Genomic DNA, 19,569 nt, shown 5'->3' on the forward strand with positions numbered 1-19,569 from the left:
CACTAATGCCTTGACGTACTCTATCCGCAGTGAGTGTCTTTTTAAGTCTAACATCACACAATGAGCTCATGTGTGACGCAGGGCTGAAGGAGAATGGATTGCGCTGGAAATGTGTTTGCAAAGATAATTTGCAGAAAAAAAACAAGGATAAAAGAGTCACGGGTGTTAAAGTGTGTGTGTGTCTCTTGTCTCTTTCCTGGTAGCTACGGCTCTCCCGCCAAGTGCCCTGTTTAGTTTGGCAGTGTTGAAAGAGCACCACGTGCGTGTTTTATCTTTTAATTTATGGTTTCACCAATAACTCCCTTCAAATTTGTGTTTATCCTTCGCGATCCACAGCACTGCAGCGAAACCAGACAGACAGCTGGTAGATGCGCAAGAAACTGTATACTCTTTAATGGACTTTGCATCTGCATTGCATCATGCACAAAAGCCATTTAACACGAACCACACATTATCTGTCAAAATACTTTTGCGTGGGAATTCCTAAAACATGATCATTTGCTCTTGTGAACCACTGCAGCACATGAGATTACCTTCAATACTAGGGGTCTAGTTCACAAAGCAGGTTCATCAAACTTTGAGTCTAATCCTGAAGTCTGAGATGATCTACTCTGAGAGAGAAAACTGAAAAGGAGTGTGTGCCTCGGAAAGAGGGCGGAGACAGAGAGAAGCTCGATGATCATTGAGATAAACCTGGTCGCGACCAGATTAGTTTCAGAGAGTTTGTTACTGCAGTAACTGACCGGGAGCATAAGGTACTTCTCTCTCTGAAACCGGTTAGAGTTACCCCTCTTTCTCTGGTTTGACTTAACTCTCTTTCTTGAAACGGAAAAGTCAGACTTTCCCTCCTTTCAGGGTTAGCAGTCTCAGAGTTTTCACTCAACCTTCTTTGTGAAATGGACCCCTGACAATCATAAGATTGCGACCTAAAATACAATAGGAATGGATGAATGAATGAATGAATGAATGAATGGATGAATGAATGAATGGATGGATGGATGGATGGATGAATGAAAAAATAAATAAATAAATAAATAAATAAACAAATGCTTGTGGATATTCTTATCCATCCAAGTAATTTCTTTTTCAGTGCAATGAATCAATTCCAACTGGATTGTTCTGTCTCGGAAAATGTTTCGCCTCTCATCCAAGAAATACATAAAAAAAAATAGCGATCCATCTATGTATCCATCCATCCATCTTCTGTTTATCCGGATAATAATAATACTAATACTACTACTACTACTACTACTACTACTACTACTACTACTACTACTACTACTACTACTACTACTACTACTAATAATAATAATAATAATAATAAAAGTGGTGGCATGGTGGCGCATTGGTTAGCATATCCAACTTGCAGTTCAGAGGTCCTGGGTTCAAATCTGGACTGTGGCCTTCCTGTGTCAAGTTCGAATGTTCTCCCTGTACCTGTGTGGGTTTTCTCCAGGTACTCCAATTTCCTCGCACATTCCAAAAAAATGGATTGTAGGTTGGGTGCATTGCATCTTCATATAAGTACAGACAAAAACAAAGTTGGTACATTGAGAGTATACAAGAAAAAACATTTAGAAATGTCAACATAAATCAAAATAAAAGGTGGTTGTGAGTGTGCATAATTATTTGTCTTTATGTGCCCTGTGATTGGCTGGCGAGAAGTTTAGGGTGTACCCCGCCTCTTGCCCAAAGTCAGCTGGGATTGGCTCCAGCACACCTGTGACCCTCGTGAAGACATTAAGGTATAGAAGATGGATGGATGGATATTAAATAATGAAATAAAGTAAACATTTATACCAACCATAAAACTTACTAAATGCAGCAATTTCAACATTATTTACTGAAGTTCAAACAGCTTTATAGACAAAGTTGCCCTTTTTTTTTGTGCTATTTAGACTTCAATGATTACAGAGACTTAGAGCAATTTTTATTCATCATCTGATTTGAAGAAATCTCATACAAGCCCCCCATACAAGCCTCACACTTGTATGGGGCTGGCCACTCAAAAAACAGGGTGTGCAAAGAGCGGCAATTCTTGATCCTTGGGATATTTTGACACGAGCATGTCACAGGCATGTTATCAAAACACGTGAGAACACTTTTACACTGTGAAATACAAAAATGCAAGATATGTCTTCTTTAATCAGTTACTATCTCATGATATCTCATGTGCTAATGATCGTTTATACAGCATTCACTGACATATACACAGTTGCCCATTTTGACAACTTGCACAATCTAATGAGATCTAATTCAGATATTGTGATGCTCAGTTGAGTGATGTGCTCAGAGAGGTACAGTATTCGTTTAACTTCAGATATATATAGAACAGAGTCAGCATCAGTGTAAGAGATGCTTTTAATAGTTCCCACTGAACAAGGTAAACAAAGGTTGTTTGGCATTGGGTAGAAAGGATAGATAGATAGATAGATAGATAGATAGATAGATAGATAGATAGATAGATAGATAGATAGATAGATAGATAGATAGATAGATAGATAGATAGATAGATGGATAGATAGATAGATAGATAGATAGATAGATAGATGGATAGATAGATAGATAGATGATATGATGCTACGGCGACTCTGCTGTTTGAAAATATGTCTGAAAGTCATCTGAATCATATCCCCAAGCCCGTCAGACGCACATGATATTTCTCAGAGGAATCCATCCATCTTTTGGAGAATGCTGCGGCTGGTAATTCCTGCTAACCAGTGTTTTCACTGCTGATTGAATTGCTTCCAAAGCAGAGAGGAATGTTTCATGTGGAAGCTATGGAAATGAACCAATTGACCTTTTGCCTGACCCCAAAGATCTCTACGCCCTGTGGGAGAACAAACTGTCAGGCGGCACCAGAGTCGGGAAATCAAAGGGGGAGCTCTACACTGTTATTAGCGCAATGGCACTGTGCGACATTTACTGACACTCCCCGTGCATGGCTTGAGTTCACCGAAGATAACACCCAATTCTAATCATGCAAGGTGTATAAAGGCAGGGAGTAATAATATAATTAAAACTGCTGAACGTGTACTGAGCGTGCATGTGTGTGTGTGTGTGTGTGTGTGTGTATATGTCCTGGCGGGGCAGTCCGGCTGGGTGATTATGTCCTATAGGGATAACCTGTCACAGTGCTGAGAGCCTAATTGATGCCTCATGCTTTTCGGTGGGCAATTATGGCGCCCAAATGTCAAGCCCTAATTTGTGACTGTGTAATGTGGACACACACATGGGCCAGCGGAAGGGGTGACACGGCTTCCCCACAGGGATTCACTCACAGGTTAGTTCAGCAGATGTGAGCGCTTGCAACATGGCAGCTCAAATGCTGTCGGGGTTTATGTCATTAATCAGTCACAACAATGCAACACGTTTTATCTAAGCCATTTTTTGTAAGATGAAATCATTTAATACACTATTGAAGCCAGACCTTTGTCAGAAACACGGAAATGTGAATTCAGTTTCTGCCACATTCCAAAAACATCCATGTTAGGTGAATTGAAGAGTTTATATTATCCATAGGTATGAATTCATGTCAACGTTTGTTTGTTGATATGTGCCGTGCACTTGGCTAGTGACCAGTCAAGTATGTTGCCTGCCTCACATCCAAAGTCAGCTGGGCTAGGCTTCTGACCCTAGTCAGGAAAAGCGGCATACAATTGATGGATAAAGGAAATGTTTTGTAACAAGAAAGGTTCAACAAGTACTGCAAATTGAAAACATAAACATTAGAAATGTATCCAGGGAAATTTCCTTCTCGAACAATAAAAATCTTTAACTCAAAACTCAAAACATCCCATCCGTGCCATCCTTGCATGGATGGCACGGATGGGGTTTGTGTTTCTTCAGCTTCAAGTATTGCCCCTCAGCATTAATGTTTTTAGACATTAGTGTGTTTGATGACATTTTCTTTAGACATTTTAGCAGACAAAATCCGGCTCAATGATTCTGAGATATGGGCCATGCATTGATTGTACTTGATGATATAACTTCAAGTATATCCTAATTACCCCCATTGCCTCTCTGTCTGTCTGCCTTATTGAGTAAGCTCTGAGTTTTAAACTTGAACAGAAAGATAGCTCTCTGTAAGAACCCTTTTGTCACTCTGTCTGCTTGGGAGTCTGCAGATTTGACAATGCCCCAAATTTGGGGATTTTGTGGTATTTCTCTGCCATCATATCTATTGATGGTTCCTTTCTACCTACGTCTCCATGGAGATGAAGATGCAAACAGAAGAGCATATTTTCCACTAGGGCTGGCAGCTTGAAATGTGTCAGGAAATCAAGTTTCAAGGATTCAGGATTCAATTGGCATAAAACATACTCTCGGAAGGAGATACAGGTGACCTTCTCTGCACCTCACCGTCCTACCGAAACACCACAATCTAAATATAGAAGTGATGCTCTGGGATCATCAGGGCCAGACAACAAAGCAGGCTATATGATTTCCTCCCTCCTCCCACTAAGTCGCTGCCTCAACAACAGGACTGAGATCAGAGTCTTGAGGGAACACCTGTCAAGGGTGGACGATCACCGATTTCCACACCTGCTTGTGGACTCACTAAACACAAGCGCTCACACACACACACACACGGACGCACACATATACACAACTTGATTGGGTTTCCAAGAGCCCTTCAAGGCCACCATTGAGGAGGTGATGAAAGTCAGGGAGCGTCCATCAGGCTTGGGAAAGAGGCTTTAAGTGTTTTCAGCAGGTAGTTACACACCACCTGGACGAGCTGAAGCACAAGGGCCTGCTCGATTCCAAAACATACTCCGGCAATATGCATCATGATTAATGTGTAACTTAGATGTGAGGTGGAGCGAGGGGAAAGTAAACCTCTTATTAAAGTGCACTATTTTGCAATAGTCTTAGTATCACAAATAATGTTTAAGCAATTGCATAGTTAACGTGTATGTAGAGCAGAGACCAAGGCCAAACTGTAAACAAAAGTGCAAAGAAATATATATCGTTGAGTCGTCATTCGTAGCTACAGCTGTTTGTTAGTTAACACTCTAAAAACAGTTGTGTTAAAAAGAACACAATTTGGGGTCAAACAAGGACCGATCCACTACTTGGGTCAATTTGACCCAACCTTTTGGGTTGTTTTGCAGAAAACAACCTCAAAAATGGGTAGCTTTGTAGAAAACAACCCCAAAAATTGGTTTGTTTTGTACAAAACAACGCAAGAAGGTGCTCAATCCATTTTTGACCCCCAAATTGTGCTATTTTTGTCCCAACTGTTTTTAGAGTGCAGGTTTATACTTAACGGGATGACAAACTGATTTGTTACGCCAATATAATTCTTGGGATTGTATTTTTTTGTATCAGACTGCAGCGAATAACTCATTAAAACAAAAACAAAACAAGTAGAATAAAGCCTTTTGCATGGCACTGTGTTCTTTGGATTTCTTGAGGAGATGGGAATGGAAAGGAATGATGAACACACCCCTTCCATCACTTCTATTGTGTGAAGTTAAAGAAAGATGAGTAGTGCACATTAGCGTTGTGTTTCACGATAGGCATGCGTGTGTTTACACAGCGGACAGGGGAGGTCCACACGCAAGCAGGTGATAATTCCGGTTGCATGTTGCTGACATTAATCGATGACAGAGGCCTATTGATGTTCAAGGTGTGCAAGTGGGAAAGTCCCAGAGTATCACGCAGTAGAAAGAACGAGCGAGAGAGAGAGAGAGAGAGAGAGAGAGAGAGAGAGAGAGAGAGCGCGCTGGGAGTAGTAGGCTTTGCTCCCCCCCAGCTCGGCATCACGCACACACATCACAGGCTGAGCTTTCAAGCTTCAGTACAGATCTGCTCTCAACCGAGGAGGAAACGGTGAACAGATACAATATGAGAATATGCTGTCCTAAAGACATTCATCTTTTGCTTTCCTTACTACTAATGACTTCATACACCAACCTCCAACCACACTATTATCATTTCGGTTACCTCTTTCATCTGCGTAAGTCAAAATATGAGAAACAGCTCTCAGTATGAAGCAGTGTAATTGTTCACCAATACAAACTCCAGTCACTTAAATACCTCTATTGTTCAATTAATAATTTTCTGACAGTGTCAATGATAACAATAATCGTAATGATACATTTAATCAAAAGTGAGCAATAATATCTTTACAGAGGCAAATTTTTTGATACAGGTCTTGTATTGGATCTCATGGGACTGTGCAAGTGATCCATTGTCATATCTCTTCTTAATGATTGTTGTAATGACCACACACGTTGTATTTTTGAAAAAAAATAAATAAATAAAAACTTAAGTTTCATTGCAAAATTAAACTGGCGACAGAGGTCACGTAATCTTTATCACTCTGACCTCCACTTTTATTCAGCCACTAACTTCTCAGAGCTGCTCTCGAGGTCACCGTTGTAATTGGGCCATTCAACGTATTGTGGACTTTGATGTTTTTATGTGTCTATCAACTCGAGATGAGCCGCCACTAAGCATGATGGACCCATGAAGAAACACAACATTGATTTTGTAAGCAGGTTTATATGTTCAAACTGTGGATGATAAAGGCAACCAGTCAAAGTGTTTCTTTGAAAGATGGCTTTCTAAAGTAACCAGGGACGTAAGTTAGCTCTGATTCTCACAGCGAAACATCATGATCACGTTCGTATTCATTGTTTGATGTGAATAAGGGATTGGGTTATTTCAATTGTGACTTGTATTCGTGGTGAAATGCATTGAGAATATGGGAGGTTCCATTATAAATGTCACTAATATTGATCTTATTCTTGGTGGCATAACAGTATTGTGGAGTTTTTCTCTGAATATAACACATAATAATAGTACAGTGTTTTAGTCTTTACATAATTCATACAGTTTCTAGTGGTTTCTCTATATTGCATGGATCTAAATGTAAAAATATATTCTCAAATAAATAAATATATAACATAAATATATGTATCTAAAAGGAATAAATAAATCAGTACACTTTAGCTCTTAAAAAAAAGTCACTGTTTTCCTTCAAAGTCCTCCTGAACAGACCAAAGCACGCAAACAAACAGCCCCCCCCCCAAAAAAAACCCCACGTTCCAACAGACTCATTGGATGTCTCCCACCATGGAGAAGGCCGTTTCCGCTTGGACTCTTATTCCTCGCAGGTACTTTGAGGCACTTCCATCCACACGGACAAAATGACCCCTTCATGTAGAGCGTGCAGACTGACAGAGTCAGACAGTCTCGCCTGTCTGCGGTTGCTGAGAGATGCCCGTGCATTCCTAGAAGGGGCCCCGGTGCCTTTATCCCTGCCGATTGGCCCACTGTCCTCCAGCCTGCGCCGCCCGCGTCCGTCCCCTCTTGCTCGCTCGCTGCCTGCATGGAAAGGGCGGCAGCAGCTTTTCCCGCTCCGGACCAGACCTGGGCAGGTCTCAGCTGTGGCCCAGAATGTCCCTGTATAGCTCTGGCACGCGATCAGGGTCAACAGGCCTGGGCAAGAAGTGTGTGAATTTTTGATGCCGCCTGGACTTAGTCCCATCCCTTGGTGTTCCGTCTTTATTTAAAGCCACAAAGTAACGTGTCCCTTTGTCTCCATGTTTGTAGAGGTTGGACGAGTATGTGTTGTACCAGTTCTCCTCAAACTGCTCCCTGAAGACACATTCAGCTGTCAGCTTCTCCTGACAACAAAGGGAAAACAATCTTTAGACATTTTTTTTTTTCAAACACAAAACCTCAAAATGCATGCATCTGCTGTGGTCAGTGCGGTTTAAAATTGTGCAGCTTTTACACACATATGCAACTGAACACTGTTACTTGCAGTTAAATGCAAACATTTATTCAGTAGAAGCTGTGGAATGATGATACTTTACAATGTACAGTACATAATATAATGTGCCAAAAATATCTATCTATCTATCTTTCTATCTATCTATCTATCTATCTATCAAGATTACATAAGGTACTTACAGAGCCATATAGCTCTCCTTTGTCATTCATCCCCAGATAGAGTCCACTGTCCACTCCTCGGATGCTTATTAGGCCAACAGCAAGGCTTATGAACTCCAAAATGCCTGCGAATGTTACAGCACAGCATGCATGACAGTCAGTATAAGAGTATTTGTATTTGTCATGTTTCAAACTATATGACAACTGCCAAATGGAACAAAATGTAATGACAGACTAGACAAATTAAGTCTGTATTTTTTAACTTTTTAATTAATTGATTCATTCATTATTTTTCTAGGGTGTGGGGTGGGGTGGGGTTAAGGGTGTTGAAATGAGTATTTATCATTGCTGTAGTCTCATCTCTTTTAGGTGAATATAAATGTCAATGTACCGAAACGACTGTGGTCCTTTCTGGTCCCTTGCACGGTGCCATCCGGAAGTATCTCCAGATGGAAACCAGTCCTGCAGTACAACTGTCTTCTCCTCAGGATCCCTTTGAGGTGCGTTAAATCCGGGGCCGAGCTGCGGGACAGTCTGTCCCCCGGTAGGAATTGCTCCCCCAGCAGGGTCGGCGGACTGTCCAAGATTGGGGTCAGGAGGAAATGGGATCCGACTTGCGCTATACCATCGATGCCGTGCAGGACGCCACCAACTTCCCCGAGAGAAGCAGCAGAAGCAGCAGCAGAAGAAGCCATCGCGAAGTTCACAGAGGAACACACTTGGCGTGGAACCTGATCGCCACGATCACTTATTCCATGTTGTCCGTTACACACCCACGCCGTGCAAGGGTTTCTCTCCACTGTCCACGTTCTGCAAATACACGCTTCTTCCTGTCTCTCACTCTCTCTCTCTCTCGCTCTCGCTCTCTCGCTCGTTCGCTCTCTTTTACCACTCTTCACGCTGCGTACCTGCTGGTCATTGCGGTTGTTGATGTCTTTTTGGGTCCGTGGGGGGAGATTAAAGGATGCGTACAAGCTGCAGTGCGGGCAGGTAAATAAGCTCCTGGGAGGTTTGTGCTCAAAGTGGTAGGCAAGGTAAAGCAGGTGCAAAAGCAGAGACGCAGGAATGGGCGGGGCTGTCACACTTGAGACAAGCCCTGGCGGGGTTGCACCCCCCCTTCTCCTTCACTCCTCTGACGACCCGAGCCTCCATGAGACCCTGAACAAAGTTTGAGTGTGGACCCTCTATTTCTGCCAGTAATATTGATTGAGGATCATTCATTGTTGAATGTCCCCATGAGCGGTTAGGTATAATTTACACTTTTGCTCTATTGGTTTGGCTCATTTCTAGAAACACAAATGACATTCTCAAAATAACATTGAAAAGTCCCCAAACCATCTTGCAATTGTTGACCTTTTCTCATTGATTTCATCAAATTGTAAATGTCTTAGTATATGTCTCAAGTGTCGCAGTACATCTTTGCAAATGGTTATGTACAAGAAACCTATCACTGTAACAAATTGATGTAATTTCTACAGTAAAATCTTACAGTATCTTCTTGTTTTGTCATTTTACAGTGTTTAACTGTATAAGACAATGCATTATAGGTAAAAACAAATGACAGTAACCTGCTGCATAACTTTGCAGTTAAATATTGTAAAATTTACAGCAACTTTGTTCAGGCATGTATAGGTTATATATATCACAGGTAAATGCTGTCATTCGGATTTTTGGCGGTTAGAATTTCCGTGAGGAGAGGAAACAATGGCGGATACTGTACAGCCGTGCACCTGAGCAGCTAATTCAGCCGATTGGTGAGTAATATTTGTTTCATTTACGTTTTTTCCCCCATAACTTTAGACAATGCGGGTGTAACATTTAGCACGAGGGCAGTCTGCATCGTCTTCACATCGCATTTCTCCAATAAACAGACACCGTTACAGCTAAGGTGACGTGCATTTATGCACTCAGCTGCTAAAGGGGATTCGGGGGTGTTGAGATAATGATGTCGGCAGAGAAAGTTTTATTCGGTTAAGTTTTATGTTATTGGTGTTTTGGACCGTTTTGGACCGAGCTGGAAAATGTAACATCGTAGGAATTTGGTTTAAATTAGATGTCTAAAAGTTTGTTCCTCTGCTATCATACACAGTCCAATTAGTTAAAAATAATAAAGTAACAATCTACCATATCGCGTGTTTTGCAGATTGTACTTTACTTCATATTGTTCCAGAGCTGGAGGGATCCACATTGAGCACCACCACTGAAGCCCACGTTGACCAAACTCAAGTGAAGGGGGGTTTGAGGTAATAACATGTTTTACAATTTATAGTTAAGCTGTAACAACGCAATATGAAAACATCAAATGCATAACACTTCTTTTCTTAGCATGCAAGTTACAATAAGTTAACCACTTTTGTCGCTCCGGGTTGTTAGAGCCAGTAATGTTAATCTAATTTAGAAACTGCAGTGAACGTTTATTTGGCATTCCGTTTGTGTGTAAATTACCTCAAGTAAACTAAATTTGCCTACACACGTTTAACACTATACTATTGTCTCAGAAATCAAGAAATCACACCCTACCTTATGTCTTAATTTTAGAGGTATGCATATAAGTTGTATTGGTTAGTTATGATGGTATACCCAAAAGTGAGGCTGAAAGTAATTGTCATTTTTTTCTGTTTTGCTTTTTTTTTTAGTTGTTTGGAACTGCAGCTGACACCGAAAGAACACTGCTGCTTCCTGACTCTCCAAGACTAATTGCCTTCGGTAAGCTATACAGTATTTTTAAAGCGGAAGTCAACCCAAACATATTTTTTTCAAGAATATGTTCCCAGCAGGCCCACTAGTTGAAACACGGCATTCTGATTAATTTTGAGTTTTTGGAATATAAATTAAGCAGCAAAATGCAGTTGTTTTTAGATATCTGTGGGGGCGGCCATTTTGTCTTCTGTCGATTGAAAATGACCTGTTTTCTGAATCTGAGCCGTGATTGGTCGTTGTGAGCAGTTGTGATGTCATTTTCAGTCGACAGAAGTGCCAAAATGGCCGCCCCCAGAGATGGCTAAAAACGAGTGGATTAACATTTATTCCACAAACGCAATATTTAACAGAATGCCCTGTTTCAACTCGTGGACTTGCATAGAACATATTCTTGAAAAAAAAATGTTTGCGTTGACTTCCACTTTAATGCCTACACAATAGGAGTGTAACGGTACACTCGGGTGTATTTATACGTTTCGCTATGGCATGTTCGGTCCGGTCCACTTGCGTTCGGTTCGGTCCACTTATTAGCGCGAGCTTACGCACGGGTGTTGACTGTTTGCATGCGGGAGACGAGAGTGGCGGCACAAAAGCGAGAGCCAGAGCTTGAACGTGCCCGCGTACACTGCGGGCTCCACTCGCTTGCCGTACGATGCATTCATGAACCTCGGAAACATCACAACTCACCAACACACAAATCCGACCACAACACAGATAACCCAATTCGTTACAATATGCTGTTGAACATTCAAAGATTTCAATGCCTAAAACGTGTATTCAATTTCATATAGACTTTTTAAAGTTACTGTATTTTTTTCATTGTAAAAACAGTTTTAATATATTTAGCAATAATTGTAACTGTTACTGTATTTTTTTTAATCACAAAAAGAGGATACATGTACAACTTGGCTTTAACTTAAACACTTAGATGTGTCATAGTCATAAGTTGTTGCTGCTGAGTATTTAAAGATTTCAGTGTCTTAATCACAAAACTAAGAGATCTTTATTGTTAGTGTATTTTTTTTCTGGTGTAATTTCTTAGAATATCACCCGAATGGTTCGCTTTTATTTATTTTTCCTAAAAAATGTATCATTTACTTGTCATCTTTTCAAAATAAACATATTTTTAAAAGAAAATCTGGTTTTTTTTGTACCGAAAATATACTGAACCAAAGTTTCCAAAAAAACAAACCAAACCGAAATGTGATTTAGCGTACCGTTACACCCCTACTACACACTAGGGTATGTTTGTTTTGACTGTACTGCATTGACTGGATACCATATCTCCAGAAATAGGAGGGAGTTTCTTCAGATTTGGCACAAATGTTCTTTGAGAAGAACATATTCGTTTTTGGAGCTCAGATGAAATAGCCTAATTTTTGTTTGTCTATTTGCCCATGGAGGGCGGCACGGTGTCGACTGGTTAGCATGTCCGCCTCACAGTTCAGAGGTCGTGGGTTCGATTTGCATGTTTGCATGTTCTCCCCGTGCCTGCGTGGGTTTTCTCCGGGTACTCCGGTTTCCTCCCACATTCCAAAAACATGCATGGTAAGTTGATTGGACACTCCAAATTGCCCCTAGGTGTGATTGTGAGTGCGGATGTTTGTTTGTCTCTGTGTGCCGTGCGATTGGCTGGGAACCAATTCAGGGTGTCCCCCGCCAACTGCCCGAAGACAGCTGGGATAGGCTCCAGCACTCTCTGCGACCCTTGTGAGGACAAGCGGTATCGATAATGGATGGATGGATATTTGCCCATGGAAGGTCAAACAATTGTCTTGATTTGTGTGACTTTATTGATTTTGCTGGCTTGTCAATACGCTGTGAGCACAGTTTTTCATTAAGTTTTGTTTTCTTATTTTAGATGTTTGGTTGCAACCCCAGCAGTGGCACAAAAACATCGAAACTAAACAAAACCATCAATCCTCATGTCTCCTCCCGGCCAATGGATTATGAATGGCTTTCTGCGTAGGATAAAGATAAGACTTGTTCTACATATTTTGATGTTCTTTTAATAAAATTATTTTGTGGCAGCTCTGAAACTGTACTGTTATTTGTTTCATTCACAATCTGCATTATTTTGCAAAGCAGCTAAAAACATTAACTGTAAAACATTATACAACAACATACTGTATTATTTATTTACTGGCAACTTTAGTTGCCAGGTAAATACTGTATTTATTAGAATACAAGAAAGAGTTGTAAACTAGATTACAACGAATTGCTGTTTTCTAAAAAAAAATATATATATATTACAGTAATTAACTGTGATTTACATACAGTAAAAACTTGTATAACATTAACAGTAATATGTTGTAAAATATTTATACAGAAATTAATTCTGATTTTACAAGACTTAACTGTCAACTTTTTTCCCTGTTATTTACTGTAAATTCTACAGTCAATTTGTTACAGTGTACAATTTGTACAATGAGCCCACGTTGAGCACATTTTCAGAAAAAAAAAAAGAAATAGAACTTGCTGATCTTAAGTATTAGCTGATTATCAATCTGATGTTTTTTCTCTCCAAAGCATGTCAAGATGATTTCATTAAGTCATCATATCGTCGCTGTCCTGTGAAAAACACTTACAACCATTTTTTTTTTTTTTACATTCATTTAATTTTTACGTTAATGGGCTTCCCACATTACTGGATCCCACTAATGTGAAAATTTAAAAAAACAAAAGAAAATAATTGGACGCTTTTCACAGGACAGCAACATATGCACAATAGTCTGTTCAATTGTGAAAATGTGACTATAATACCTTGAAAAATAAATCCTAGGAACATTTTCGATAAATGTTCATGGAATGGAGCTATTACTCTCCTTTCATCAGTCTGATTGAGGATTTTTTTTTTTCTGCTTTGAGTTGGAGAGTGTGTCAACATCAGCCTCAGGACCAGAGGTCCATGATCCATACAACGGATGCTGTGTGAGAGAACATCACAGGGGATCAGTGTAGTGGATGGGTTGAGACATTTTCACTCATTCATTTTCTTTACCATAAAATCTATGGCTAAACTGTGAGCAGCGCATCTCGGCCAAGAGGATGAGGATGGTGGCCAGGAGACGAAGGGGGGACAACAGCAACCCGTGAAACTGTTACTGTAGTTGTGAAACTTTATTTACAGCACTGTGTCTTGATACATATTTTCTTTTTATGTTTGTTTATATTTCTTACATGTACATAATGCTGTATACTTTTTCTTTTTATGTACTCTACAGTAATGTATGGAAGTTAAAGTTACTTTGTGTGTGAATACAAAATGGTTACAATTTCGTTGGCAGTATGAGTGCAGTGTGTGGGACGTCAAACTTTGGAGGCTGCTCTTATTGTGAACCCTGCTTAAAAAATAGCATAGACCAACATGGTTTTGTTGTGCTTTCGTGCTGGTCTTGCTGGTGTGACCAGCAGGAGTGAATCAGCAGCAAAAGCAAAAGAAAACAGCCCAAATTCGAACATTCAAATTTTCATTGACTGGGCAACCCGCTCTCCTGAGCCAAAGCCACCCAGCAAGACCAACATGCTGTGTTTGCCTTGCTGGTAGCTGGTGACATCAGCAAGGACCAGCTGGTCACCAACTATAACCAGCAATTCTGGTGGCACCGACTCCTTATATGAGAAAGAGATCTACTTTGAGTCATGTGTGAACAGTTTTGGGGGAGATATGAGCTTTTGCTAATGAGCTATATTGTGGCGCAGAACTGTAAGACTGGACAAATGACCTTTTAGTTTTAAGAATGTCCTTTTGGTTTCAAGAGATTATCCAAACTAAGGGTGAAAAACTGTAAAGAACAACAAGGTCATAAGCACTACAACACACTAACAGTAGACTGGGGTTGATTTACACCACATTCCAAGTGATAAAGTTGCAACTGTGACACGGAATATAGGCCAGGAGTCACCAAACGTTTTGAAACTGAGAACTACTTGGGTACTGATTAATACAAAGAGCCACAGGTTTCACACTCACTGCTGAAATAACAAATTTGCTCAAACTGCCTTTAAGTACCAGTGCTGTGAGAAAATACTTGCCCTCCTCTCAATTCTTTTTTTTTGCATAGTTTCCCCACTTTCATATTTATCAGACAATGATTATCCAAGAACATGTAAAATACTTATTAAATCCTCCAAAGGGAAGGGTTGATGGTAGGGGAAAAAAAATAACTAAATAGAATGGTACAGTATTTATTAAAGTGGGGGCTATGCAAAACTAGCTGTCCCTTTGTGAAAGGTTAATTGACACCCATTATTAAATTGTGTATAAACTGTGGCTAATCACATTTTTGGGGGGAAAGCAGATTTCAATGTCACTGACCACACCCAAGCCTGATTACCTCTGATCTGTTTGATTAATAAATCACTTTAATAGAACTTAGCTTACAAAATGAAGTCCGCCAAAATATCTCAAAAAGCTACAATAAAATATCACCATCCCCCCAAAATTCAAGAACAGATGAGAAATAAACTGATAGACATCTATCAGTCTGGAAAGGGAAAAAAAGTAATTCCCAAAGCTTTACGACTCTAGTGTACGGTGAGAGCCATTATCCACATATGGAGAAAACAGGGAACAGTGGTAAACCTTCCCAGGAGTGGCTGGCCAACAAGAATTACCCCAAGAGCATAGCAATGACTCATCCAGGAGGTCACAAAGGAGCCCAGGACAACGTCTAAAGAGCTGTAGGCCTCCCTTGTTTCAGTTAAGGTCAATATTCATTATGCAACAATATCCACAAGACTGAGCAAAAATGGCAGCCATAGCAGAGTTCCAAGGCAAAACCCACTGTTGATCAAAAAGAACATTACGGCTCATCTTGCTTTTGCAAAAGTAAAAAATACAATTTTTAAAATCATAATAATAATTCCAAGAATTTTGGGAGAATATTTTATGGACATAAGTTTAACTTTTAGGAAGGTTGTTGTTGTCCTTTCGGCTTTTCCCCAAGGTGTGTGTCTCATTACATCTGGTGTAAATGTAACAGTGTTTCAGAAAAAGAACATCAACCTCTGAATGGTTAAGACAAAACAAAAACAATCGGTATTGAGTGGCCTAGTTAAACAACTTGATGACTTAAATCCAATTATTTCAAAAACTGCAACCACAATGATTAACAAAAAAATGTAATGCAACAACGATCACACAAACAATCATCTGTCAAGCAAATATAGTGGTACCTTGACTTAACTTGACCAAGCTCAGAGCCTAATTCATTGATTTCAAATGAATATGTCTGTTGAAATACAGTGAAATTACATACAGTGAATTGCTTTTGGGTGCCCTCTAGTGATTCCAATGATCAGAGCTGGTGCTTGCTTATGTCTCGGGCAGACTCTGATTTGTCAAGGGCATCAAATAAAAGTCATAGAACAATAAAGAGTGTGAAACTAATGTTTAGGAAGAAAAGTACTCCAGGCTGTGTCTTAATATATTAGCATCACACCAACGCTCCACTGTAGCTCAGTTTAAGGTACGATCTTGGACACGCCATCCAGTTCGACTTTATGATGACATCATCAAGTGCATGTGAAAGTTCACTACGGTGCTCTCTTTTAGTGTTGTCACTATCAGGCGCTGTCCATGGCCCTTTGGTGCTGAAACAGCACAGTGACCACATGACCTGAAAGCTGTCCTACCCAAATGCTTTTGAAGAATATAGAAAGGTTCCTATCACAGTATGTAAACAACAAGCTCCCACATTGAGTTTCTCCACTTGATGATGTGTCAATGTGCCACATATACATTGTGTATGTGCCGATGCCTCCACAAGTGAATATGCTTTTATTGGCTTTATAGGCTTTTGTTTTTGCCCCTCATACTTAAAGAGGAAGTCAACCCAAACATATTTTTGTCAAGAATAGGTTCTATGCAGGCCCACTAGTTGAAACAAGGCAATATCATTAACATGAAATATGAGTTAAGCAACAAAATCCACCCGTTTTTGTCCATCTCAGGGGGCGGCCATTTTGTCACCTCTGTTGACTGAAAATGACATCACAACCACTCAGGGCTCAGATAACAACCAATCACGGCTCAGCTTCAGAAAACAGGTCAGCCATGATTGGTCGCAACTTGAGCCCTGAGCAGTTGTGATGTCATTTTCAGTCAATAGAAGTGACAAAATGGCCGTCCCCAGAGATGGCTAAAAACGGCTGGATTAACTCTTCTTCCACAAATGCAATATCAATCAGCCTTGATAACGATCATGATCTTTTGAGTCAGGTGTGTTGCGGCACCCCCGATCCAAACACTCAATAGTGTCATTATTATTGCACTGTCAAAACTACATTTTGTTGCTGTAACACACTATTGCGTGTTGAACCTACAGCTTCAGGGCTCATCTTGCGAATGTCACATATCCAAATCCAGAAAATCAGGTGAGCCACTACAGTCCCATTTTCATTGGACAGCAAGTGGCAAAATGACCGCCTCCTGAGATGGTGGATTTTGCTGCTTAATTCATATTCCACAAACGCAATATTAGATAATCAGAATGCCATGTTTAGACTAGTGGAGATGCATTGAACAGACATTATTATTGTAAAAACATTTTGACTACTTTCCAAACTACTTATTTGATATGCAAAAATGACAAAATGTTGCAAAGATTGAACACGTACTTTTGGGAAATTCAAATTTGATCTAAGAAATGGACCAAAACGGATGAGAAAAACTGTACGACACCTGGGCACTGTTTTAAATTGTGTAAAAACTGACACAAAAAATACACTCAATTGGCCTTAGATGTGGATGGTTATATGTGCCCTGCAATTGGCCGGTCCAGGGTGTACTCTTCCTCTCACCCAAAAGTTAACTTGTATTAGCACGAGACAAGACATCAAGAGAGAAATGTACCACGCCTGTCATTGCTGACATATTGTACGTTTATCGAAAATGTTATATTAATGCTCAATTTCATCTGACACTTTCAGAGAAGTATTTATTTACAGTTTATTTTAGTTGTGTTGATTTTTTTTTCAGTGATGTAGAACTGCACTGGAGCCTTCTGACATTTTGATACTTCTCAAATTATGCAATGTGGTTCTTTACTACACATCACAATAATAAACATATTGTGGAATGAATCTCAAATAGGTTGTGGCCGTAGTATTGTTGCTAATTGGTGTATTATATCTGAAACTAGGTCACTGTTGGTGTTGTGGACACAATACTGACTTTCAAGCAGCCAGTGTGGGATTGATTCCATAGCGATTGAATGCAAGTGTGAATGGTGGTCCGTGTGATTAACTGGTGGCCAATTTGGGGTGTAGTCAGCTGTCTTTGGCTCCAGCTCGCCCACAAGCCTATACAGAATAAGCAGTAGAAAATGAATTTCTGTTGGAGAATGGTAACTTCTGCATAGGCCGCAGGAACCCTCCTACACTGGTCTGACATTCGATGATTGGTGGGGTCAGTTAGTGAGGGGGGTTAATGGTTAAGCGATGGGGAAACACATTCTCTGTTCCCATTAGAACTGGCACAGTGCCATCTGACTGAGGGAGCCGCTCTGTCCTCACCAGTCCAGCCGCTCTGCTCTGGCTGGGACTGCACATTTGAAGATACAGTATCTGCTGCGTGAGGATGAAAAATTGCGCCAACAGAACGTATACCCTGTTACTAAATTCAAGCAAGGCTTCTGTTTCGAGCACTCAGGTCTTTACGTCACAAAAAGAGCTTACATCCATTTGAAAAAAATAAATAAATAATTAAAAACCGCTGTTCGATAATTCATTGATGTGTATGTGTGTTTACAGGCTCAGACATGTGCTCAGCTCGACTTGACATTACTCAACTTGATTAAATGAAGCAAAAGTGACTACGCTGCTGAGGAAAAAAGAATTGCGACAGATGCCAAGACAGCTATTCAATAGATTAATAAATAAAATGACATCATTTATTTTAATGTCAAAATCCACATTTTCATTAAGCGTACATTAGAAACAGCTCACCTCTTTCCTAGGCTATTAACAAGAAATTGTCCAAACAATAATTGCAAACTTCATTGTTGCGCCACTGCAAATGTTTCTCACACATCCCAGAAACAGTTACAGTCAACAAAAACAAAACTAACAATTGGACAGCATGTAATGATTCATAATTATCTTTGCTTGAGAGCAGGATGGTGGCCTATAGAAGTTACCACATCCACCTGCCACTTCTGAGGTTGGAGTTCAAATCCGGGCTCTGGACTTCCTGTGTGGAGTTTGTGGGCACACCGCCGCTAGATCAAAGTAGCTGCTCATTCGAATCAAGTGTATTGGAGGTGGGAAACATCTCAAACATGAAGGGTAGCGGCCCTCGAGGGCCGGATTTGGACACTGTTGCTCAGGACCTTCTGGTAGGTAGGTAGAAAGGGAGGGAAATGCTAAATTAAGTCCATTCATCCAATTTCTATATTGCTTGTCCTCATTAGGGTTGCTAGCTTGCTGGATCTTTTGCAGGGTACACCCTGGACTGCACGGTTACTCATCATTGGCACATATGGACAATAATTCACGCATTCACACCAAAAGCCAAAGGCTTCAATTAAACTAATATGCATGTTTTTGGAATGTCTGAGGATAGTTGAGATTTGAATCCAAAACCTCAGAACTGTGAGGCAGAAATGCATATCCCACACTCTAAAAACCGTTGGGTGAAAAATAACCCAATTCTGGGTCATAAATGGACCGATCCACTAGTTGGGTTAATAAACCTTAACACTAAACGAAGTTTCTGGGTTGTTTTTGCATAAAAAAACCCCCAAAAATGGTAGTTATGCATAAAACAACCTCAACAATTAGGCTGTTTTGTACGAAAAAAATCCAAGAGAGTGGGTCAAATTGACCCAATTAGTGAATCGGTCCATTTTTGACCGAAAATTGTGTTTTTTTTAACCCAATTCTTTTGTGCATTTGTGTCTCCATAAAGGTGATATACTGTGTTTTATAACCTGTTGACATCTTTATACATGTTTATAC

General features: G+C 40.2%; 1 protein-coding gene and 1 long non-coding RNA gene across 2 annotated transcripts; one reads left to right on the top strand and one right to left on the bottom strand.

Moving 5' to 3' along the window:
* Positions 1–6,499: 6,499 nt before the first annotated feature.
* Positions 6,500–8,859, bottom strand: fgf20b (fibroblast growth factor 20b). The gene is made up of 3 exons (XM_086020804.1): positions 8,300–8,859; positions 7,930–8,033; positions 6,500–7,640 (listed from the first exon to the last, which is right to left on the bottom strand). Exons 1-3 carry the CDS (start codon positions 8,601–8,603, stop codon positions 7,395–7,397), a joined length of 654 nt encoding a protein of 217 aa, XP_085876930.1. The 5' UTR covers positions 8,604–8,859; the 3' UTR covers positions 6,500–7,394.
* A 718-nt stretch (positions 8,860–9,577) lies between these two features.
* On the top strand, positions 9,578–12,619 carry LOC147152046 (uncharacterized). The gene is made up of 4 exons (XR_015085859.1): positions 9,578–9,662; positions 10,052–10,151; positions 10,545–10,614; positions 12,470–12,619. It is a non-coding gene; the product is annotated as an uncharacterized LOC147152046 (long non-coding RNA).
* The last annotated feature ends 6,950 nt before the right edge of the window (positions 12,620–19,569 follow it).

This window comes from Filicampus tigris, chromosome 2 (genome assembly GCF_054856515.1).
Source record: "Filicampus tigris isolate MCC_2025a chromosome 2, RoL_Ftig_1.0, whole genome shotgun sequence".
Taxonomy (NCBI): Eukaryota; Metazoa; Chordata; class Actinopteri; order Syngnathiformes; family Syngnathidae; genus Filicampus; species Filicampus tigris.